The sequence below is a fragment of the Erpetoichthys calabaricus genome, chromosome 6 (assembly GCF_900747795.2).
Source record: "Erpetoichthys calabaricus chromosome 6, fErpCal1.3, whole genome shotgun sequence".
In the NCBI taxonomy this organism is placed as follows: Eukaryota; Metazoa; Chordata; class Cladistia; order Polypteriformes; family Polypteridae; genus Erpetoichthys; species Erpetoichthys calabaricus.
Genome location: NC_041399.2, coordinates 110967846 through 110992845, shown reverse-complemented (window position 1 = coordinate 110992845; position 25000 = coordinate 110967846). Strand labels below are relative to the sequence as shown.

At 37.7% G+C, this 25000-nt stretch overlaps 1 protein-coding gene across 2 annotated transcripts in view; it reads right to left on the bottom strand.

Moving 5' to 3' along the window:
• Nucleotides 1–25000, bottom strand: part of kdsr (3-ketodihydrosphingosine reductase) — a 106397-nt gene that overhangs the window by 26309 nt on the left and 55088 nt on the right. For both annotated transcript variants that reach the window (XM_051928828.1, XM_051928827.1), the window contains exons 2-4: nt 21094–21183; nt 15719–15775; nt 10243–10308 (exon numbers count right to left, since the gene is read on the bottom strand). In XM_051928828.1, coding sequence (XP_051784788.1) covers nt 10243–10308; nt 15719–15775; nt 21094–21183 — 213 coding nt within the window. The remainder of the gene's footprint in view (nt 1–10242; nt 10309–15718; nt 15776–21093; nt 21184–25000) is intronic.

Here is a 25000-nt window from a genome sequence, read left to right as displayed (position 1 = left end):
AATCTCTTCCACGGACTAGACTGTACTATCTGTATAGAACTTTGTATTTTTAGTACCATTACAGTGCCACGAAAAAAATATTCCACACCCCCATTTTTATTCACTGCCTCATTATTCATCTTTCACAGTGAATTTGGTCCAATTTAATGTAAGATTAAAAGGAAACCTCAGTGAACACAAAACCGTGATATAATCCTTAATAAATAAATGCAGTTTTGCAATACTAATTTCCCATGTGAAAAAGTAATTGCCTCCTGGGAATCAAAATCAATACACATATTGACATCAAACAGTTTCATCATTCTTCTGGGGAATTTTTGGTTGTATTCCTTTTACAAACTTGATTCAGTTTAGTAAAATTTGTGAGATTTCGACATCACATTAAGGACCTTTTGCAACATCTCAATAGAGCTAGGTCTGAATTTTAGACTATTTCAAATCTAAGTTGGTGTTTTTTTTTTTTAACTTCAGACAGTCTGAATTGGGCTTTCTTGTGTGTGTCTTATCTGTCTGCTACATGATTCTGCCAAGCTCTAACTTCAATTCACAGAGGAATGGCATCAGTTTTTAAATCTAAAGATGTTCTGTTTTCTTGGCGAGTTTTTGTGTCAACTAGTTTGTAAAGTAGTTAGTTATCTTGTTTCCCAACAGTTACCAAAAGCAATTAATCTTTACACCCATTTGCTAGTTTACACTTGACATTTGCTAGTTAAGTTACTGCCACTTCTTCACTCAAATATATCTGCAAACATTCTTAACTGACAAATTCAATTATATTCAGATTATATAAACTTTATTAATTCCATGAGGAAATTCAAAATCTACTATTAGATAATAATAGAATTTAGTACACAAAGCAAGTTTTTACATTGATAAAAATTATGAAAACTATTTTATTCAAACAAATGTCAGTTTATAGTTATCAACTGAACTTCAGCTTATGAATCCAGCATGCTAAACAGTGATTACAAATATGAAAAACTTAAATGAAACCAAAAAATATAAACCTCAGGTTACAAAAAAAGAACAAAAATTGTTATATTAACATGAAAAGAAGAATCAAAAAAATTTCCTCTTTGGAAGTGCCTTTGTGTGTCCCTTTGGAAGTACTGACACCCTTTCCAAAGTTGGTTGCCTGTTATATATGCTCCTCGGATAACCATTGTGAATGTGAACTGGATTAAATGGTTTGGAGAAAGTTATGTTAGTTAATATAAATAACATTTAATTCAAAAATAGCAATATCACTGGTGAATGCCTAAAACATTACATATGCACTGGTTAAATGATAGCGCATGATTATTAAGGATTGGTTCATAAGAAATATTTCAAACTTGTCTGCTTCACAGATTCATGTGACAAAATATTTCTTAGATCATATTTTGTAAATATTTTTTAACTTTCTTACTCATTTTAGTTGAACCATTATTGAAGGAAGTGGACAAATATTTTAATCTTGATTTTATAATGGCATGTAGACAATATTCTTAAATATCCATCCTTTCTCTCTCTAAAAAGAGAGAAAAGAACACAGATCTAACCAGAGGTTCAGGCTTTAACAATGCAAAGCAATTTAATGTCTTCTGTAATGTATGTAACTTTTGCACTGCCTTATTCCAGAGCCTTAAAGCAGCACACAATTATTCTTAGGTAAAGGAGCCCCAGGAAATTAAAGTATAAAATGGAAATGATGTACCGTTCATTTTGAAAAATACATTAGCAACATTTGTACAACTCACTTGGTGTTCTACAGATAAAGTAAATATAGATAAAGGAAATACTTCCTGAAGCACGGTTCCCCATTAAATGATTCTTCCCTTTTCCTAATGAATTAATCTATAATCACCATGTATTTAGAGGTAACCATTTAAATACAAAAAAATCAAAAAGACATAGAAGTAGTTAGTTCCTCAAAAAATGATCTGTCATTCTAAATTGGTCTGGTGTATATGAAAAAAGTTAATTGTGTGCAACAGTATTCCTTCCAAAGCTGCACTTTCCCATGCTTCAGCTCCTCCCCTTCTATGAAAACTGCTACAAGGGGGGAAATATGTATGCCCATGGGAATTTAATTTATGTTGGATGTTCAGTGATGGAACTGCAACATGGACCCAAAACCTGCCCATGTATACACTTGTAAAATCTAGATACTCTGATTTTTACAAGATTCTGTTTAATTATAACTAACATTTGGTTTAGAACAAAAACTGGAAGCAACAATCTTTTTCTACACTCTCTGGAGTTCTGCACATCATTTGCAGTTAGGCAGACTCTTCCTATGCAACCCAACACCACTTCCACCCAAGACTTCTTCAGCCTCCCTTTGGGTCTCAATCCCATCATAGAGCCCCACTTCATCCAACCACCTTAGTCTATGTCTCCTCAGCACAGAACACATCACCTCTACACCAACTCTTTCTCCTAGATAATGCACTATTGGGCAGACCACAGTTTGTGAAGCTCAAAGACTGTGTTTCTGATAAAGATGTCAGCAACACTGGAGCACCACAAGGAAAGGCCCAGTCTCCTTTTCACTTCACTCTGTACACCTCTGACTAAAAATAATAACACTAGGTCATGTCACTCTCAGAAATCTTCTGGCAATTCTTCACTTATGGGATGTATAGATAATGGGGATTTAACAGAGTATAAGAGTCAAATGGAGAACTTTGTTTCTTGGTGTAGAAAGAATTATTGGCAACTTGACATTAGCAAAACCAAGGAACCTGGATATTACTTTCACTGCATCAAAGAGACTCTATGTCCAGTCATTATTCAGGGAGTGGATGTAGAGGTGGTACACTCCAATAAGTATTGGGGAGTCCGCAACAATGACAGGTTAGACAGATCTCACAACAAACAGGAACTACAACCGCAATTCTAAAAAAGTTGGGATGCTGTGTAAAATGTAAATGGAAACAGAATGCAATGATTTGCAAATCTCCTGAATAAAATAAATATTTTACTGACAACACAGAAAACGTATCAAATGCTTAACCCTTTAACCGCCAACTCCCTAAATATTCCCCAAGCCAGGCGAAATCTGAACAATTTTTGTTTTTTTACTTTTTTACATTTTTTTTACATTTTTTACATTTATTCAAGCAGTATTGACCACTAAATGTTGTGCAAGTTGCCAGTGTATACACGAAATCTATAAATGTAACCTGAATTCTCAGCTAAGCAAAACATCTTGATACCAAACCGTGCCCTTTTCAATGGTAGATACTGTCAAAACTGTAAGCGGCCCTTCCACAACAATAAACTTTCATCAACTGTAACTGACGGTCCTGGCATGTAGGGCAACTGAAATGCTTCAAATAAATGATCAATCAAAGGACGTAGCTTGAACAAGTGGTCGCGGTTTGGATCTTTCTTATCTGGCTCGTTTCTGTTGTCATTCAAATGAAAGAATTTCAGCAGCAAAGAGAATCGGTTACGTGTCATGACAGCTGCAAAAATAGGTGTTGCATACATAGGATCTGTAGACCAGTACATCTCAATATCTGGTTTTCTGATTATTCCCATCAACATCAAAATCCCAATGAATTTTTTCATTTCGTTTTCATCAGTGTCAAACCAAGCACGAACACGGGAATGTGGAGGTAAATTGGGATTTTTCTCAATAAACTGTGCTGCATACAGATTTGTCTGATGAACAAAATGTCTAATCAAATCAGGTGACACAAACAGCTCATAAAACTGCTCAGCAGTGTAATTGTTTACATCAACAATAAAGCCACACGTTCCCTCAAACGAATGCAGAAAAGGTAGTTCACCACGGGCAGCAGCCCAGCTGAGATGCTGGGGATACACCCACTCAGTGCCGTCATCCGATGCGTCTTCATTCACAATATCATGCAGCGCACGTTGCTGCTCATCACTGTCACTAAAATCTTCTTCAGAACTGCTACAATCATGATCAGAACTGTCCAAAATCGCCTGCAAAGCCTCACTTGAAGTCAGTTTACGTTTCGCCATATTCACAGCTGTTACATGCGAATCACGTCACATGACCGGCCAAAACAACCACAGACTTGTCGAAATACAACGTAGTAATAATACCCACGCCAAACCGTCAGTTATACTACTTGCCAGGCATTCATATAACCACAGGCAAATGTGCCGGATAATTCCGGCAGTATGGCGTTAGCATTAAAACAGCGGTGCCGGATATATCCGGCAGAGGGCGGTGAAGGGGTTAAACTGAAAAAATGTACAATTTTAAGAAAAGAATAAGGTTATTATCAATTTAATGGCAGTAACACGTCTCAAAAAAGTTGGGACAGGGCCATGTTTACCACTGTGTAGCATCCCCTCTTCTTTCTACAACAGTCCATAAACATCTGGAAACTGAGGAGACTGGATGTTGGAGTTTTGGGAGAGGAATGTTGTCCTATTCTTGTCTAATATAGGATTCTAGGTGCTCAACAATCCTGGGTCTTCATTGACATATTTGTATTGTTTCATGATGCGTCAAATGTTTTCAACTGGTGAAAGTTCTGGACTACAGGCTGGCCAGTTCAGCACCCTGACTTTTCAATTACAAAGCCATGTTATTTTAATAGATGCAGTATGCGGTTTAGCATTGTCTTTCTGAAATATGCAAGGCCTTCCCTGAAAATGGGAGTATATGCTGCTCTAAAACCTGTACATACCTTTCAGGATTAATACTGCCTTTCCAGACGTGAAAGCTGCCAATTCTATAGGCACTAATGCACCCCCCAAACCATCAGAGATACAGGCTTTTGAACTGAACTCTAATAACAAGCTGGATGGTTCCTCTCCTCTTTAATTCAGAGGACACGTCGCCCATGTTTTCCAAAAAGAATCCCAAATATCGATTTGTCTGACAACAGAACAGTTTTCCACTTTGCCTCAGTACATTTTAAATGAGCTTTGGCCCAGAGAAGATGGCAGTGTTTCTGGATCATGTTCACAGATGGCTTCTTCTTTATATGAGAGAGCCTTAACCAGCATTTGTGGATGGTACAATGAGATGTGTTCACAGACAATGATTTCTGGATGTGTTCCTGAGCCCATGCAGTGATACCCATGACAGAATCATGTCTGTTTTTAATGCAGTGCCACCTGAGGGCCCGAAGATCACAGGCATCCAATACTGATTTTTGGCCTTGACCCTTGCGCACAGAGATTTCACATATTCTCTGAATCCTTTCAATATATTCTTTACTGTAGATGATAAAATATTCAAAGTCTTTGCAATTTTACATTGAGGATCAGTATTCTGAAATTGTTCCACAATTTGTAGATGGAGGTTTTTGTTGATTGGTGAGCCTCTACCCATCTTTACTTCTGAGAGACTCTTGCCTCTCTAAGATGCTCTTTTTATACCCAATCATGTTACTGACCTGTTGCCAATTAAACTAATTAGATGCAAAATGTTCCCCCAGATGTTTCTTTTTAGTATCACTTATTTTTCCAGCCTTTCGTTGCCCCATCCCAACTTTTTTGAGACGTATCTGCTACCAAATTCAAAACAAGGTAATATTTTTCATGAAATAATAAAATGTCACTTTCAACATTTGACATATTTTCTATGTTCTACTGTGAATAAAATATGGGTTTATTAGATTTACAAATCATTGCATTCTGTTCTTATTTACATTTTACACAGCGTCCCAACATTTTTGGAATTGGGTTTGTATATAGGAAAGGGAAGAGTAGGCTCCTTTTTCTTAGGAGGTTATGTTCTTTTAATGTGAGTAGTAATTTCCTTTAAATATTCTGTAACTCTAGGAAGGGCAGTGCGATTTTCTACTCCGTGGTGTACTGGGCTGGCAACATCACATCAAGAGTGGCCCATCTAATTAACAAGCTATAAAAATGGCAGGATCAGTAATGGGTCACATTATCGAACCCCTGGAAGTATTAGCAAATTAGAGAATTAAAACAAAATTGAGTGCCATTATGAACAAGACTGCACATCTCTCTCTGACACACGAACACCAAGTACTTTTTGCCAATGAATTGTTCAGCAAATGTGTGTAAAGAAGCACTACTGGGGCTTCTTTATACCAACTGCAGTACACCTGTATAATGCCTTACTTTAACTGTGACTGCAAAGTCAGAAGTTCTTCTTTTTTTTAGTTATTCTGGTGTATGTATTTATATATTTATTTAAATAACTAAAAAAGCCAACTTTCCCCATGGAGACAAATAAAGTTCTATCTAACTCAGCACTCATCTTCCTCTCAATTCATGACACTATATTTCCATCTAATCTCTCTCATCCCTGTTCTTTTCAAAAGTGCTTTATGTTTGCCTTCTATGGCTATGTCTACCTCCCCTATAGCATAAAGTTCCTCACACAGCTTTCAAAAATGTTTCTAATCATTGCCAGAGGAATCTTAAAAGTAAGAATGGGGGACAGCTCCCAGAGTTACTACCAAACATATATCTCACTTATACTGTTGCACCCACAGGTCTGCTTGTACTCAACATGTCACTTAAGTAGCCAAACTTCCCTACCTTCTCCAAAACAACTCCAGTACCAACATCTAAATTTAAACATGCTAGATCAGCATTCTGTACCCCTGTCTCACACACTTTCTTCAAACAAATGTTACACTCAAAGCCCACAGACTATCCTTCACACCAATACATCTTTTAGGCACTTACTTCTACTCCTCCACTCCACTACTGCACATGACACACAGCCATGCAAAGAATGCTTCCACACTCGCTTCACCTTAAACTTTGCTAAATTTATCTTGAGACCTTTACATCTAAATTAGATTTATGTATCTTCTCCTTGAATTCTGCTTTGAAGTGCATGTGTGTACTGTATAATATTAACAAAAAGAGCAGCTTACTACTGAAAACGGCAAATATAGGAGTGAGTGGGGATCGAACCGGGACTCTTGATTACACTTGGTTTGCGTCTGTACTTGTGCTGTTACTTAGAGAGTCAGATTGGGGGGAGGGGTGATGTTAGAGTGCGTGAGCTTATTCAGTGCTGCAGGAACAACGCACATGTTGATCATTTTTTTTCTTTCAGTACATGTGGCTTCCCTGTTTATTTATATATCTCTGCCTGTCTGTCTCTCTATTACGCAGTGCTCTGTCTGTCTGTGTGTTATGGATCTTAAAAATAACAGTTTTCGGGACAGTTGTTCATGTTAATTGCAGTCTCAATTGTTAAAAAAATATTTTAAAAGGAGCATCCCATATGAAAATATAACGATCTCATTAACTGACAGTGCATACCAATTTATAAATTTTATGTCCGTTTGAGGTTAAAAAGAAAAAAAAAAAGCAACAGTTTATCCCTAGTGGGGAATCGAACTCAGGTCTGTGAGGTACGGCAAATCTGCTGTGCTCTAAGAAGCGAAACTTAGCGCGCTACGCCACAGAAACCGTTGTATTCTCCTTGAAGCTTTTGTGAAAGTGTTTATTTGATCTTTGGAACTCGAGCTTTACACATTCTATAGTTTATGCCTACTACATTTGGTAACATTTATTACTAAAATATGAAAAAAGTTTCTGTTTTAGCAATGTGTTTACACAGATTACTGTAGAAACGGAACACGCATGAAATGCGTGTGTTCCAAATAACGATCTATTATTTCCAGTCTAAAACTCCAGTTCACTCCCAGATAATCAATTAAGGCATGAGCTGGGAAAACTTCGCGCACGTTCTAAGTCGGTGGGGGGATGGAATAGCCGGCTGCTGGCAGCTTGTCTTTTATCAGCACATTTAGAGGACAAAGGATGCTGGCGGAGAGGTGTGAACGGATTTAAGAAGCAATTTAAGGTGGGCCGGATCTACGAGTTTTTTAGTAGGCTCTGGTAATTCTAGTGTTAATTAAATCAAAGTGCAGGCTGCACTGGCTAACAAAGCAGTCAAAAATGGTGAAGGGGAAAATCATGATGAGTTATATATTGCAGTGCGAGAAGCTAAGAGTCACTTAAAGGTGGTAAGTACCATACTTGAATATGGTACAAGAGGAACATCCTGCAGTCTAGGCGGAAAAGTGTTATGTGGCCTCAAGATGCTACAGGGCAGACAACCTAGCAGATGCTACAGATATCTTAACCACTAGCCAGAAAAACAGCAAGGAAGACTATCAACAGGTTGGGATATGTGATCACAACTAAGTAGCAATGGGACCCTGTTGTACTTTTAAATGTTATACCTACGAGGACTGGACCCATTTTGCCTCTCACAGAAAATAACCATTGGAAATGCCTCAGAGATGTGGCTCATTAAGGCTTACTGGGATCACGGATACCATAACCACTGGAGCAACTAGAAGGATCCCTATGGTAGAATTATGGCAGGACAACTCTAACACTATAAGAAGTTTGGGACTGGGAGGAGGTTTAAAGTTATTTCAAGCCAGAGGGGCAGTCTAAAGCCAGGAGGTAGGTTAGTGCAAAGACTCACTGGTAGCAAAAAAGAAGCCAGGGTTATGAAAAATAATTCTTGCTAAGTTTTAAAATAGTAGGAAAGCCATTGCTCTGAGTACATGGGGCGTTTAAGACTTCAATAGGTAGATTTATATTGGTAGGATAGGTCTTTGTCATCTTTGGTTTACATTATAATTTGTATACAACAAAAACTACTGCCCTTTTCAAAGGTCTTTTTCAGCTACTCATAATAAAATAAGAATACATGAATCAGTGTGCAACTCCAAAATAAATAGATTCAGTCCCCAAGAATAAGAACAAACCTGCATGCAGTTCTACAATAATTTTGTGTTCTTTTTCCAAAGCACAGAGAGACATTAAACTTTTACTGAAAAAGGAATTCCAGCTCACCACTGGTTCGGTGAGGCAGCTTAACACTAAACTGTCTTTTCCTCAAAACATGCTCACAGTGAAGACCCCTCACTGTCTACCTGAGCAGAACCTGATGCTCTGACCACGACTGACCTCCCATACTGAACCCTCATCTGTCTTTTATAATGTTGACTATCAGCTTAGAAGGAACCAAATCACTCCGTCCTCTGTCAAGTGCACGCACAATTCTTTATCTACAAGCAGATCTCGCTTGCACATGCTTGCTCACAAAAGGAACACAGATACACTCTCATGAATTGTCTCCTGGTTCCAGCATCTCCCAGCTCTTAACAATCAAGCTGCCAAAGTGCAATTTTTCAACACTTTGCCTTTATTTCTCCATCCTGCTACTTTCAATTCAGTGCCAGCCAATGACTCCAAAGCAAGCAGAGAGGTGGCAGGCGATACATCTGCCCAAGGGCCCTTCAAGGGGAGATGCCTGCAGTGCCATCCACCACTCTCCAAGAATGCACCAGCACTCTTCCTCTGACATTGTCTTACGATTCCTTCGTGACATTTTACTGGTCTTTATTTTAAAAGCAGAAAACTAGCAGTGCACATTTAAATTATATTCAGCAGGACACTAAAGGGGACTCCTTTATTTCCATCATTCTTTCTTGAGGGCACTTATTAAACTATAGCATTGTCGCATGAGCTGCATCCTCACAGTCAGCTGTATAATTCTGATTCTATAATGTCCTGGTTCCACAGAAATTTTCATCTGTTTTGTCACACATAATGCTTTTCATCATGATAAAGATATAATTCGCGCACAATTCTCTCTTTAGAATGCAGCTTATTTAATCACCTTACAGGTAACTTAGCCTCCCTAGCAAAGTGGACCTCCTGAAGTCAGATGTCTTCAAAAGAAACCACGGTACGCACTAATGCCCGTGTTTGGGTGTAGCAGTAATGTTATTTGGTGTTTCATAGTTAAAAAAAAAAAGTCATGGTGATGAATTTTACTGCCTGTCTTTTGGAAACTATTAAGTAAATTAATGGGAAAATATTTGCATTATTTCTTTCTTTCCTTAAATAAGCGTTAATTTCAATCATCTTACTTTTTACTCGTGTTTTTTTTTTTTTTTTGAAAAAAGGAAATTTATTATTCAGATATATATAGTTAAAACATACCCCAGTTTTGCTATGAATGATTTTGATCTCTCTGAAGAAGCATTAAACCTCCACTTAATACACAGTGACTACTATTCAACAACAACATCAAAACTGATTGTATGCTTTATTACACATAAAAAAAATCTCAGTTTAAAAAAATAGATTAGATACTGCTAATAATGAATATGGGTATGGAATACTTTACAACATACAATACCCATAACCGTAACAATTTAATTTTGGTCTTCCTTCAAAATTAACTACATTTTTTTGTTTATATTTTTTAATCAAGGTAACAGCAAAGGAATGAAAGAGACTTACTTGCTTTATAACACTTTCAACTTGTTCATAATCCTTTGATACATCAACTGATATACACAACACTACCTGGAAAGGATAAAGATACAGAAAAAAATTAATTTGCACTTGTTGCTCTTCCATCTGGGTGTGTGCATGAATACTTTCACAAAATATTATATACCTTGTTACCTTGCTAGGAGCATAACTGAGCCCCAAAGCCCAAAAATAACAATAGCACCAGAGTCATGGGTTCAAATAATGAGATTTTATTTCACAAAAGTACCTTTAACAGACTCTTCCTCACTTTGCCCAGCACAGCATAATGTAAACAGAACAGAATACACTCCTACCTTTATCCTCTCCTTTCACATCTCCCAGGCTTGACTTCTCCACCTCCTTTGTCACCATTTACAAACATTTTGTGTTTTTATGCACACGTGTCACTGTATGCAACCGGCAGCACTCAAGTCTATGCAATAATCTCTGTTACAGGTAGGCAGCTCAATCACCACCTGGCTGCTTTACTGAGCAGTAAAACCACTGATGTTCTAAGTACACATCACAGTTTTGTCAAGTCTGCCAGTATAGCTGCTGGAAGCAGGAGGTGATAGTCCACGATCCTTCAGCAAAGACAGAAATTAACTACTAGCAGGTGCAGCCATGATTATGATTTTTCCAACACTGTATTATCATTATCAAAAACTGCAGGATATTTAAGCATAAGGTCAAAATACTGTACATATCCATGGTTCAGTTTAGTTTACATTATTTGTGATTTAAAGTATAGTAATATTGTAGAACTGTCATTTTAGTAATAAGTTTCAATTTTTTTTTTCTGTAAAAAAAATTAATAAAGCATTATGCATTTTTGCCAGTTTTTCCTATTAACGGACATTTTCTGTGAAAGTGCCAACTTAATACAATTTTAGGTTATGAATTTTGGCAGAAACAGAGCTTGAAGGCAACATGATGGCAACCTGTATATGTAAAAATGATTATATATGTTCAACAAATGGATAACATATGTACATTAAATATTCATACACACACACTACAGCTTATGCCATATAGTATAAGACCAGTCAGTTTCCCTCACTCTATATTCCTGAAAAAAACATGTAAGCAAACAACTAATCACTGTTAATTTAGATGGAAAACAATTGAAGCATTCACTGCTTCCAAAAATGCTCCTCATTAAAATAACAGTATCAAAACCAACCATTATAAGTAATTTCTCTTTATTAAACATCATTTAATTAAGCAGTTTACCTTTATCACTTTAACTTTCACATTTAAAGAAATGGCTTTTTGATGTTTCTTAGACTTTTCTAACTGTTTCATGGTTGATTTGGAGCCACAATGTGTCCAATAATGCAAGAACACATGTAAGCAACATGCATGTCGGTTGAGTGATCCATGGCATGCGAAGAATGCAGGCTGGCTGGCTACTGTGAAGGAAGTCTCAGAACGCAGCATTAGCTACAAGAATGATGGAGACAAGGATTGTATGTCACATAACAATAAGCCCCACCCCAAACTTCAAGTCATGCCATGCTCTATTCCACAGGCTGCAGCGAAGTGACCATGGAATGTGGGACTTCACAAAAACATCATGTAAAGTTTTTTTATAGTATAAGTAGTACCAAGAAAGTCAGTACCGCACTCGTGTGTGACTACAAGTAGATAAAAGACTTTGAAAGGCACAATAGTATGTGAGAAGATTGTAAATAAAATGGCTCACAGTGGTGATGACAGAGCACCACATTACCACATGTTGAAAAGAAAAACAGCAGAAGTCATGTCTGAAAAGGCTTTGAGTTCAAGGCTGGAGAATTTGGGTTGCAGAGGTTTGTGATTCACAATAGGACATAGTTGGAAAGGGTTTGCCAATCATCTTCCAATAGGTTGGTGTAGGCAGTTTAAGCTAACACCATAGATCCACTATGATCTGTGTAGATAATGCTCCAAGGGAGAAGAGAGGACTATCGGCAGCAATTCTTCAAGGAGGACTCCCCCACCCTTTAATGATAGTAAGTGGTGATTCTGGGTCTCAAAAACACAAAAATGAACCACTTGTTTAATTTTCATTGTCATTCACTTGTAAGAGAGGGAAAATAACTAAATGAATTGCTTGTTAATACAGTGTTCTACACGGTCCTGATATATGAACAAGGCGCCTGGCATTCATTCGGATTGTAATGAGCACTTCTACAGATATCTGTCAGTCCAATCATCCATCCATTTTCTACCCACCATCATCCATTCATTTCCTAACTTTGAACTCCTCCTGAATGTCTGCGTTCCTCACCCTATCTCTAAGGCTGAGCCCAGACACCCTGTGAAGGAAATTAATTTCTTCAGCTTGTATCCACAATCTAGTTTTTTCAGTCACTACCCACAGCTCTCAACAATAGGTGAGGGTAGGAATGTAGATTGACTGGTAATTCGAGAGCTTTGCCTTTTGGTTCAGTTCTCTCCTCACCTCGTCCACATGACTGCAGATGCTCCTCCAATCTACCTGTCAATCTCCCACTCCCTTCTTCCCTGACTTGTGAACAAGATCGTGAGATACTTAAATTCTTTCACTGAAGAGGGCACTCTACCTTTTTCTGGCTCAGAACCATGACGTTGGACTTGGAGGTGCTGATCCTCATCCTGGACGCTTTAGATTTGGCTGCAAACCAGCCCAGTGTGTGTCTAAGGTCACAGCCCAATGAAGCCAGCAGGGCCACATTATTCACAAAAAGAAAAGATGAGATCCGGAGGTCAATGAACTAGACATCCTCCAGTCCTTGCCTGTTCCTAGAAATTCTTTCTGTAAAAATTATGAATCCATGACAAATGGCAGCCCTGACAAAGTTACACATCCAGCGGTAATGACTCTAACTTACTGCCAGCAATGCAAACCAAGCTTTTGTTCTGGTGGTACATGGACCAAATAGACTGCAGCAGCATGCCTGATACCCCATACTGCCGAAGAACCCCCAATAGAACACCCTGAGGGACTCAGTCCTATACCTTTTCCAAGTCTACAAAACACAAGTAGGCTAGTTAGCCATACTTCCATGAACCCTCCAGTATTGTTGTGAGAGTATAAAGTTGGCCTAATGTTCCACGGTGGGGATGAAATCCATATTGTTCCTCCTGAATTCAGGGCTCAACCTACAACCAGACCCTCCTTTCAAAAACCCTGGGAGAAAATATCTTTAATAGTTTTATTTTGTTTTTCATCCTCATAATGACTTCTTGGGCTTTCATTGTACATGAAGTCCAATGCATAAACGCTATCATAATTTCTATAAGGTGTGACTGAAATGTATGCAAATACCCTTAAAGCCTGCAATGTGCACATTAATCACATCTGAATTGTTTGATTTGTAACTTTAAATTGTGGAGCAGAGAGGTAAATCAAGGAAAAATGTGCCTTTGTCCCAGACATTATGGTGAGCACTGTATATACAGTTGTGCTTGAAAGTTTGTGAACCCTTTATAATTTTCTATATTTCTGCATAAATATGACCTAAAACATCATCAGATTTTCACTCAAGTCCTAAAAGTAGATAAAGAGAAACCAGTTAAACAAATGAGACAAAAATATTATACTTGGTCATTTATTTATTAAGGAAAATTATCGAATATTACATATTTGTGAGTGGCAAAAGTATGTGAACCTTTGCTTTCAGTATCTGGTGCGACCCCCCTTTGCAGAAATAATTGCAACTAAACGTTTCCGGTAACCATTGATAATTCCTGCACACCAGCTTGAAGGAATTTTAGCCCATTCCTCCGTACAGAACAGCTTCAACTCTGGGATGTTGGTGGGTTTCCTCACATTAACTGCTCGATTCAGGTCCTTCCACAACAATTCGATTTGATTAGGGTCAGGACTTTGACTTGGCCATTCCAAAACATGAACTTTATTCTTCTTTAACCATTCTTTGGTAGAACGACTTGTGTGCTCAGGGTCGTTGTCTTTCTGCATGACCCACCTTCTCTTGAGATTCAGTTTATGGACAGATGTCCTGATATTTTCCTTTAGAATTCTCTGATATAATTCAGAATTCATTGTTCCATCAATGAAGGCAAGCCGTCCTGGCCCACATGCAGCAAAACAGGCCCAAATCATGATACTACCACCACCATGTTTCACAGATGGGATAAGGTTCTTATGCTGGAATGCAATGTTTTCCTTTCTCCAAACATAATGCTTTTCATTTAAACCAAGAAGTTCTATTTTGGTCTCATCCGTCCACAAAACATTCTTCCAATAGCCTTCTGGTTTGTCCATGTGATCTTTAGCAAACTGCAGATGAGCAGCAATGTTTTTTTTGGAGAGCAGTGTCTTTCTCCTTGCAACCCTGCCATGCACACCATTGTTGTTTAGTGTTCTCCTGATGATGGACTCATGAACATGAACATTAGCCAATGTGAGAGAGGCCTTCAGATACTTAGAAGTTACCCTGGGGTCCTTTGTGACCTCGCCGACTATTACACGCCTTGCTCTTGGAGTAATCTTTGTTGGTCAACCACTCCTGGGGAGAGTAACAATGGTCTTGAATTTCCTCCATTTGTACACAATCTGTCTGACTGTGGACTGGTGCAGTCCAAACTCTTTAGAGATGGTTTTGTAACCTTTTCCAGCCTGAAGAGCATCAACAACTCTTTTTCTGAGGTCCTCAAAAATCTCCTTTGTTCGTGCCATGATACACTTCCACAAACACTTGTTGTGAAGAGCAGACTTTGATAGATCCCCGTTCCTTAAATAACACAGGGTGCCCACTCACACCTGATTGTCATCCCATTGATTGAAAATACCTGACTCTGATTTCATCTTCAAACTAACTGCTAATCCTAGAGGTTCACATACTTTTGCCACTCACAAATATGTAATAGTCGATCATTTTCCTCAATAAATAAATGACCAAGTATAATATTTTTGTCTCATTTGTTTAACTGGTTTCTCTTTATCTACTTTTAGGACTTGAGTGAAAATCGGATGTTTTAGGTCATATTTATGCAGAAATATAGAAAATTCTAAAGGGTTCACAAACTTTCAAGTACAACTGCATGTCCTCTAAACTCAGGTCCAAAATACATACTATAAAACTCCAATACATTTTAAACATGCAAAAAATATATTAACTTTTTAATATATCCTAAATGCAACCCAACAATTATCCAAAACTACTCCAGAGACCCAACTTTAATTACTAGCCTTGTCACTGTCTGTGTGGTGTTCACATGTTCACCCCATGTCCGATACCCTTTTTATGTGTAGCAAGATGAGAGTTCAACTGGCTACTGACCAAAAAAATTCTAAATTATCTTTAACATTAAAAACAAAAAGAATACTTCAGAGTTTGGGTAATCTATTTACATTCAACTTGTATGAAAAAAGATGTTTGTGTTTGTTTTTAAGATATGTTAAGATTACTAAACAACAACTTATGTTCTCATATAAGAATATAAAGATTAAAACTCGCTTAACAGTTCTTACTTGTTTATCATTAATTGCACACGTTTCAACCTCCTTCTTAGCTTGAAGTAGTTTACTCTGTGAAAAAAAACAAAAATGTATTATAGACAGGAAAGTTTCATATCATACACACAATATTTAAAATTATTTTTATACAATATTATTCAAAAGTTTGGGGTTACCCAGAAATTTTTATATTTCTGATAAAAATTAATACCTTTATTATTAAGATAACAAAGAACTGATTTAAAAATATAGCCAACACATTACAAGTGTTTATACTGGCTATTGGTGATTGAAATGACTGACTTTAATTTATTATTTAAATGTGGCTGCAGAGCCACATTTTCAGCATCAGTTCCTTCAGCGTCCTAATAGTAAATTCTCTCAGCCTATCCTTAATTAGTCATGTTTACATGCTAATTGGTCATTATAGAAACCTTCATAATTGTATTAGCACAACTGAAACCTGTTACTTTGTTCACCTATGTTACAAGGTACTGCCATTTCTAAAGCTTAGTTCTGGGTTAAAAATGGCTAAAATGAAACAGCTCTCTCAAGAAACATGTCAGTTTATTTATTTATTTTTTAATGAAGGCTATTTCATGTAACAGACTGCCAAGAAGCTGAAGATTTCATACAAAGGTGTCTAGTTCGCTGTCTTGGGAGAAGAGGGCAAATTGGATCTGATAAATATAGAAAAGAGGGAGAAAGCCCAGATGGGTAACTGCATAAGAGGATAAGGACATCAGAGTCTGTCATTTGGGAAACAAATACCTCATAGTTCTTCAGTTGTGTCGTTCACTAAATAGACAACAAATACCAGTTTCATTTGCAACAGAGAAAAGTTGATTCCAGGATGCTGAGCATAATACACTTTTCCAGTCATCTTCTGTCCAATATTTGGGTGCTTTTGCCCATTTTAACTCCTTTTCTCCTTTTCTTTTCATTTGCCAGTTTCACATATGGCCTTTTCTTTAAAACTCTGCCTGTTTTACAGATGGCACTGGTTTTGCCATTTATTTAAAGAAGAAGTCAACTGACAGCAATAAATGGAATATTTTTTTTTAATTCTACAACTACTGCTGGGTGATATGACTCAAAATTCATATCACAATATTTTAGGAGCAAATGCGATATGATTTAGGAGCAAATATGATATGCATCGATATTTTTTCCTATCCAATTTTACACAAAAAGAAGTCACACAGTTACACTGTTCTTATATTTAATTATATGGATCTAATTGCACAGTAATAACTTTATATGATTTACTTTATAATAGCATAAGCATAAACAAAATATACACCTCGCCAATGCATATAGACATTAATGCAAGAAAGTAAATTTTTTGACTGTACTTTGGGAGTGTAGGACTAGGTGCTTTAACTTATTTTAGTAGATTTGCCATTAAAAAAAAAATAATAAAAACTTAAAAAGAGCATATTGAAACATTTTTATTTTTAAGCTATGTTTTTAAACAAATAAACCATGGCAAGAACAAGCATTTAAGCGACTTCATAAATTTTGTGCAAGAAATGCAAATCTATCAGGTTTTAAGGCTTTAGGCCTTAAAGATGCCCTGTGGCAGTTCACCATGTTACCCCCTGTGCTATATTTGCTATGTGTGTTACTCCAGGCACTGAGACTGCAACTTAGTATACAAAGCCAATTTATTCTGCACTGTAAAAAAAAAAAAAAAAAAAAGCAAGTAGACCTGAAAATTAATTGGTAATTGTAACAACAGGACAGAAACAAAGTGCCCTCGCACGCGCTGTTTACTCAGACCTAACAAATTCAAACCAAAATCCATTAGAAAAGTCATAATCTAGGTCTGAAATTTTTAGAGAACACTATTTAATTCAAATAAATCTAGTGCAAAATCTGCTGTTGCTTCTTTGTAAGGAACACATGATAACCATGGCTTCAGTGTTGCCTTCGAGAGATGAAGCGCTGCACTAGCATCCATTCGGTTTCTCTTTTGTTTTTATCAGTGATAGAGCTGAAAAAGTCCATCCATTTTACAACCCGCTGAATCCGAACACAGGGTCACGGGGGTCTGCTGGAGCCAATACCAGCCAACACTGGGCACAAGGCAGGAACCAATCCTGGGCAGGGTGCCAACCTACCGAAGGACATATGCAAACACACCCACACACCAAGCACACACTAGGGCCAATTTAGAATCGCCAGTCCACCTAACCTGCATGTCTTTGGACTGTGGGAGGAACCCCACGCAGACACGGGGAGAACATGCAAACTCCACGCAGGGAGGACCCGGGAAGCGAAACCGGGTCTCCTAACTGCAAGGCAGCAGCGCTACCACTGCGCCACCGTGCCGCCCCTGCTGAAAAAGTCTTCTCACACAAATAGCTAACAGACAATATGACTAACAATTTAATAGCTGTGGCGACAGTTCACTTGCCAGGGGCTACATAGAAACCAATCTTTAAGTACTCTTAACTCCTAACAAAGTTTCCTTTTCTTTTTTGATTTCTGTCACAAATTCCAAAGTATCAACGTTTCTTTTATACTTGAAGCGCTCATACTTGCCATACTTTCGGTATCATCACTATTTTTCCTCTGACTATCGTTTTCACTTTTAAAGAAGGTTAAAACGTTTTGTTGTTTTTTTTATTTCCATTTTGTGTGATTTAACATTTTATATCACAATAACACAAGAAATAATTTGCTTTCCAAAATACTACAACAAAGTATTTGCAAACAATATGCACCTGTTGTCGACCGACAAGTTGACGCAATGCTAGCAAAACAGTGTACTATCATCAAAAGAATGAACCTGCCCCCTTCATAGCTCCTAGGCAGACAGTATGTATCCCTATATATTGCCACCTATACTCGTCGTCCAAGGCAGCGCTGTCCAGCTCCACAGAACGTGATCCAGGCATATAAGTGGCAATACCTCTTTCACAGACCAGCAGGAAATTTCTTTCGCACCAGCTGTTGAAAAACATTGATTTAAGTAGAGATTCAAAGACAGTCTGTCAGAGGACAGGCGGGTAAGGTAAACAATGGAGCAGAAACACTGGAGTTTATCAGGGGAAACTGGGGATCAAAACAACAAGTGTGAGAATATACAGATATACATGAAAACTAGAGAATTAAACTGCTCAAAAATGTTGCCCAAACACTTCACAAAGTGCACAGGCAGCTAGTTATAAATGTCTTTCTTCTGCTTGGTTATAAAGCATGCTGTTTAAACAGTTGCAGCTCGTGCTGGTGCTTCTGAATGCAGCACACTGTATGCTAGATATAGCATTTGTTCTTTTTTATGTAATGTTATATTTTTAAAGGTGCTTTATGGCAATACTTGTTTAAAGCACTATATAAAATGACGTGTTAACACTAAGTAAAGTCACGGCATGTTCAGTCACGTTTCTCTATTTGAAGTTGTCTCACTAACTCTGCCCATGGCTGCTGACGTCACGGTTCCTGTTGCCAGATCAGCACAGCAAAATCGGCATGGCATCAGCACCAGGTTTTTATTAGTCATTAAACTTTATCCAGAGCCAGGTGAATATGTAGTCAAGCTTAATACATAATAACATGAGTTTGCTGGACATCTTACATTGTAAATAAGTGAATGTCTCTGTCTGAGCCAGCAAAATGGTGAATGCCAAACCACTGCTTCACTGCAAGGGTCTTAATTTGTTTCCTCAGCTCGAGAATCTCCTCTCTAACAGACATGTTTTCATCAAGCGCTAGGTCGACAACTGCTAGATCCGGAGCTGAAGCATAGTTGTGGTCCTCAAGGATTTTTTTATCATCCTCCTCCTTGCTCAGTGTGTTATCCTTTGTCAGTTGCTTTCTCCTTTCCCAAACCCCTGGTCTTGAAAGTGGAACGGGTAAATTTTTCCACTCAAATCATACAACACAGGTACACAACAATGTTCAGCTGTAGAGTTATCTGTACGATGAAACTTAAAACTTTTGTCTCTAACATTCTTGCCACTAAAAAAAATGACAACGGAAATGACTGAGCTGGCTGAGATATCACCAGTAGCACGTCAACACTACCGTGCACGTATGGCCTATTAATATATCACGACAATTTTATTTTCAAACGAAGTATTAAAAAATATTGTTCCTATCGTGGCACTCGATATATTTCCCAGGCCTAACCAGAACTTTTTCAGCTGATTAAATACAGAAGATGTTCCGTAAAGTAGCGATAACAACCTTGCTGTATGCAGAGAACATCAAGAATCCACATAAAAAAATGATCCTTTGTTTTCAGGCAACACTAATTTTAGGATTGAAAAGGCGAGAAAGCACAGTCACATTAGGCTGTTTACTAAATTAGTCAGCCTGTAAGATCTAGAATATATTATGGTAGTGCTGCGGAGTCAATTCATGAACTGTACAGCTTGGAAATAATAATTTACACTGATGCAGCAGGTAACTCTTATCAACTGACAGGACTTGCTACTGCTGAGAAAATTATGTGAAATATACAGCAGCGAAGGCCTGAATCCTCATCTTTACTAAAATGAGGACCCACCTAATAGTCCAAACATGACAAAGTTTATTGCAACTGTATACATAGCTCACTGGCTGTGGTCAACTATAGTTGTATAACACTGTAAAGGATATACATACTGAGCTTCAGAATAACCCTGAACATCAAACTGACAACATTTTTGACAGAGAAACCAATTGGTGGGGTCTATATTAAGACTGAAAACAAGCTTGGAGAATGCAATATTAATGCAGAATTTCTTTTTGATATTTTAAGTACATTGGAAAAAGGCCACGCATCAGCATGAAATAATCCTTTAAAAATCTTTTTTTTTTAATATCCTCGTTCAAGATGATGACCGCTGATTGTGCTTATATTGTAGTATAAGAATGTTATGCGCTTGTGCACAACAAAACTTTACAAAAAACACTGCTGTAAAAGTTGCACATAACCCTCCACCCATATATAAAGATAGGCTACAAGGTTTGCAAAGCTGGTAGTCGAACAGACTACCATATACTGTACATTCACAATTTGTCCACTTTCATAAAATTTTAAGTCATTATTATTCTCAAGATAATGAAAATAAGTTTGGAATATTAATGTGTTTGTACGAAAAGTGTGGGTATCTTAACTTTATTAATAATCTGTGGCAACTCAACTACCATAATACTTTGCATAAAGGAGAACTACAATTAAATTATCCTAAAGCTTAAAAAAGTAGAAATGATAAAAAAAAAAATTTCTTTGAGATCAGAAAATTTACTGATCGCTAATCACATCTTTTGTAATGAAAAATCACCTGATTTAGATTGGCAGCTGAATGATCAGAGTACCAAAAATAAAATTTGGATTGATTTAGCTGTTTCACGTCAAGTACATAATAAAACAAACAACCAATGAGCATATGACTCACCTCATCTCTTGCCACAAGAGTTATAAAAGCTCCTTGCTTGTAACATTCTATAGCAATACATTTGCCAATCCCACTGGAACCTCCTGTTACCTAGAGTTAAAGGGAAAGAAACAAAATTATGTTAAAAATTGTATGCCCACATACTACTGTTTCAACTCCAGAGACAGGTGTCTGTTTCCTTGGCCAATCACAGAGTATGATGCGTTTTCAGGTTTTTTCCCTTCACCTAGTGTGTTTAAGACTTCGATTTCACTCCAAATTTTAAAGATAAAAAGTTTGGGTTAATTGGGGACTTCTCATGGTATATGTAAATGTGCCAAGCTATGAACTTCCATTCCTTGCAAAACTGGTTTCTACCTTGTACCCTGCTCCTTGCTGATTTTTAATGGCAAAAGCAGATTCCAAAAACAGGCAACATATTAACAGATGACCTCATACAATATTTTATAACCTGAATGAAAATCTAATATAAGGGAACAATGGCTTTATTAAAATAAAACAAATAAATAAAAGTATAACAGAAGTCTACAGTAGCAATCAAACAACATATAAATGTCACATTATGGCCACATAATTTTTTCTTGTCAACAAGCTTCCCATATCTCATCTCAAACTTCTCTTTAACCCCATATGCACTAAGGGGTTTTCAATATTACTGCACCTAAATTACATACCTAAATATAAACAGCTATTACTTGGTTATTATAATAAAGGAGGTGCAAACAGCTGAAGAGTAGCAAGTACAACAATTCAGATTTTTTAAAAGAAATTTATTTAGTATTGGTGACACCAATATCAACTAAATTAAACACAAAAAGAATCTGGTGGTTTAGGTAGTTCTCTCTAAAAAACTGGATTTTACAGTAAATAACCAAGGCACTTTATAATGCACAACCTGCAGTCAAGTTTCTTTTGTGCTTCAATGTGTCAGCTAAGTTCAGTTGTCATATCACATTGCATTGGAAAGAAACGGTATATTGTTTGGCACAAGGTGTACCCCTGTTTGGAAACATTTAGTCTCTTGCACCTAAACAATCTCTCAAAACAAGTAATGAAGTTGCAGTTACATTTTTTAGAAAAAAAATACACATATAAATATGAAACAGTATATCATGTTGAAGCAACAAGTAAACACTTTGTTACTATATACTGTGATGCACACCAGGTATGGGCTGGCATGTTGGCCAGGATGGTTCTAGGTACCTTACTTGGCCTGGAGGCCAGTTTAACGGAAGAAAAGGGGGACACCAATAGTATGGACTACTTGCACCCCTGATACAATAGGTGGAAGGCAGTCTTTCTGAACTACGGTGCCTGCATGGATACCCGCAGTGCAAGCTGGGAATTGTCTGTTCCATGGGTGCCACAAGGGTGAGCTGCATGGACAGATTGCAGGAAGCCACTTGACCTCATTCAGGCGAGTCGGAGAGAAGCTGGATAACATTTCCTTGTACGAAAGAAAGAAAAAAAGGAAGAAGAGAAAAGAAAGGCTGTGTCTGTGCAGTACCTGTGAAGATAACTCCATCCATCCATTATCCAACCTGCTATATCCTAACTACGGGGTCACGGGGGTCTACTAGAGCCAATCCCAGCCAACACAGGGCACCAGCACACCACAGGGTGCGCGCACACGCACACACACCAAGCACACACTAGGGATAATTTAGAATCGCCAATGCACCTAACCTGCATGTCTTTGGACTGTGAGAGGAAACCCACGCAGACATGGGGAGAACATGCAAACTCCATGCAGGGAGGACCCGGGAAGCGAACCCAAGTCTCCTAACTGCGAGGCAGCAGCGCTACCACTGTGCCACCATGCTGCCTGTGAAGGTAACTGTTAAAATAAATTACTTTTTGACCTGGGACTTGTGTTGGTGGGGTTGGTGGGCGGGACACCTCATGCATAAGTGGTTAATGAAGCGTCACTAAAACTCCTTACTTGGGTTATATGTAAATGTATCCTCAAAATCACATGCTGGCCATAAAATTCTCTATAAATTGGTTAGGCCATCTTAGTGCTTTGTCCTTTGACTTTTGTTTTGTCAGTTCTTTAATCATAATCATCATGACCAGTTTTGCACCATTATCTGGGTTTACTCAGGTTCGCACCGAAATCTTTATTCTCTGTTCTCCGCAGTCCTGGACCTCCATTCACTCATCAGCAATATCTTGTACTTATTAACTGTAGAGGGTTTTCACCTCTCTGCTGTTATCAGCGAGATCTCAACCATCTCTTACATGGCTCACATTCTGATACAGACCCTCAGAAATAGGATTCAGGGGCGAGATGTGATTGAACCATTGAGATCTAGATAGATAGATAGATAGATAGATACTTTATTGGGATTAATAAATCTAGTGACCATAATATAATATATTTTACAGTGTTTTGGCAGAGTGCATGCTGAAAACCTAAAACAATTTAAAACTGTTTAATGTAATTGTTAAACTATTAAGATTAATTTTAGCAGAGCAGATTTTAAGCAGATATGGTAAAGCCTAAGTAAAATAAATTAGGATATGCTTTTAAGCGTGGAGACAGTTCAGGAGATGTGGGGCAGGTTTAAAAATATTTTATGTACAGTGCAGGACTAGTTTACACTAAAGTTTGGAAGCAGTAAGAAAAAGAGATATCTGTGGTGAATAAATAAGGAGCTAAAAATGAGGCTACAAAGGAAAAAAACAGCTGTACATGCCATGGTACACACGACTAATAACTTAAGTCATATAATATTTTGTGAGGCCACAGCTGGAGTACTGTGCAACGGTTTGTTCTCTGTATTACTAAAAAGACGCAGCAGTGCTAAAGAAAGTTCAAAGAAGATTGAAAGAGTTGAGTCTTTCTAGTTTAAGCATATAGTGATTAAGAGATGACACAATCGAAGTGTTTAAAATAGTGAAAATTATTGGATCCCAGCTGTTATTTTAAAACCCATTATTTAATAACAACAACAGGACACAATTGGAAACGTGTTAAAGATAGATTTCACCCAAATGTTAGAAAGTTCCCCTTAACACAAAGATCCACAAACATATAGAATAAAATACTTAGTGATGTGGAGGAAGAGTAAAACTTTAGGGACCTACAAATCTCAACCTGATGTTATTTTGGACAATCTAGGTTAATAGGATGGACAAGCTTGTCGGACAAAATGGAATTGTATCATCACAATTGTTCTAAAATCACACAGTAGCCTAAATACTCCAATAATACCCCTCCTCAGTTCTCTTACCACAGGAAATTTATTTCAGGCACCATTTACACAAATATGATAAAGCCACTAGAGTCATCTGTTTAGGCACATATCTATATATATATAAAATCCCTATGTGCGTCCAGGTGTCCGTGTGTGGGTGTCTTCTGGTGAAGTGCGCATGCACGGGGCATGGTGCGATGCGCGATATTACTGTCAGAGAAAGTTAGAGGCGTTTTACAGAAATACAAACCAGTATTACTGCGAGAGGAAATTAAAGGTACACAGTACAGTGACGCATATTACAGCCACATACAAGCCAGTATTACTGTCAGAGGAGATTAAAGGCATATTACCGACACGCACGCCTGTATTACCGCCAGAGAAAATTAAAGGTATATTACGGACGTACAAACCAGCGGACGTACAAGACAGTATCCTTCAATAAGGGCGACCTCAATTGGGCGCAGCGAATAAAGGCGTGCGTAAATAAAGATCTGCACCTTTGTTGCTCTTCACATATTCCAGAGCCATTTGAACTCAATTATCTACGAACGCCTTTATTCGCCGCGCTCAATTGAGGTCGCCCTTTTGAAGCTCACCTTTTTTGCGCGCCCTTATTGAATAGAGCCGTACAAGACAGTATTACTGTCACAGAAGATTAAAGACACACAATACACGGCGGCAGCCCACGAAGAATGGTCAGCTCA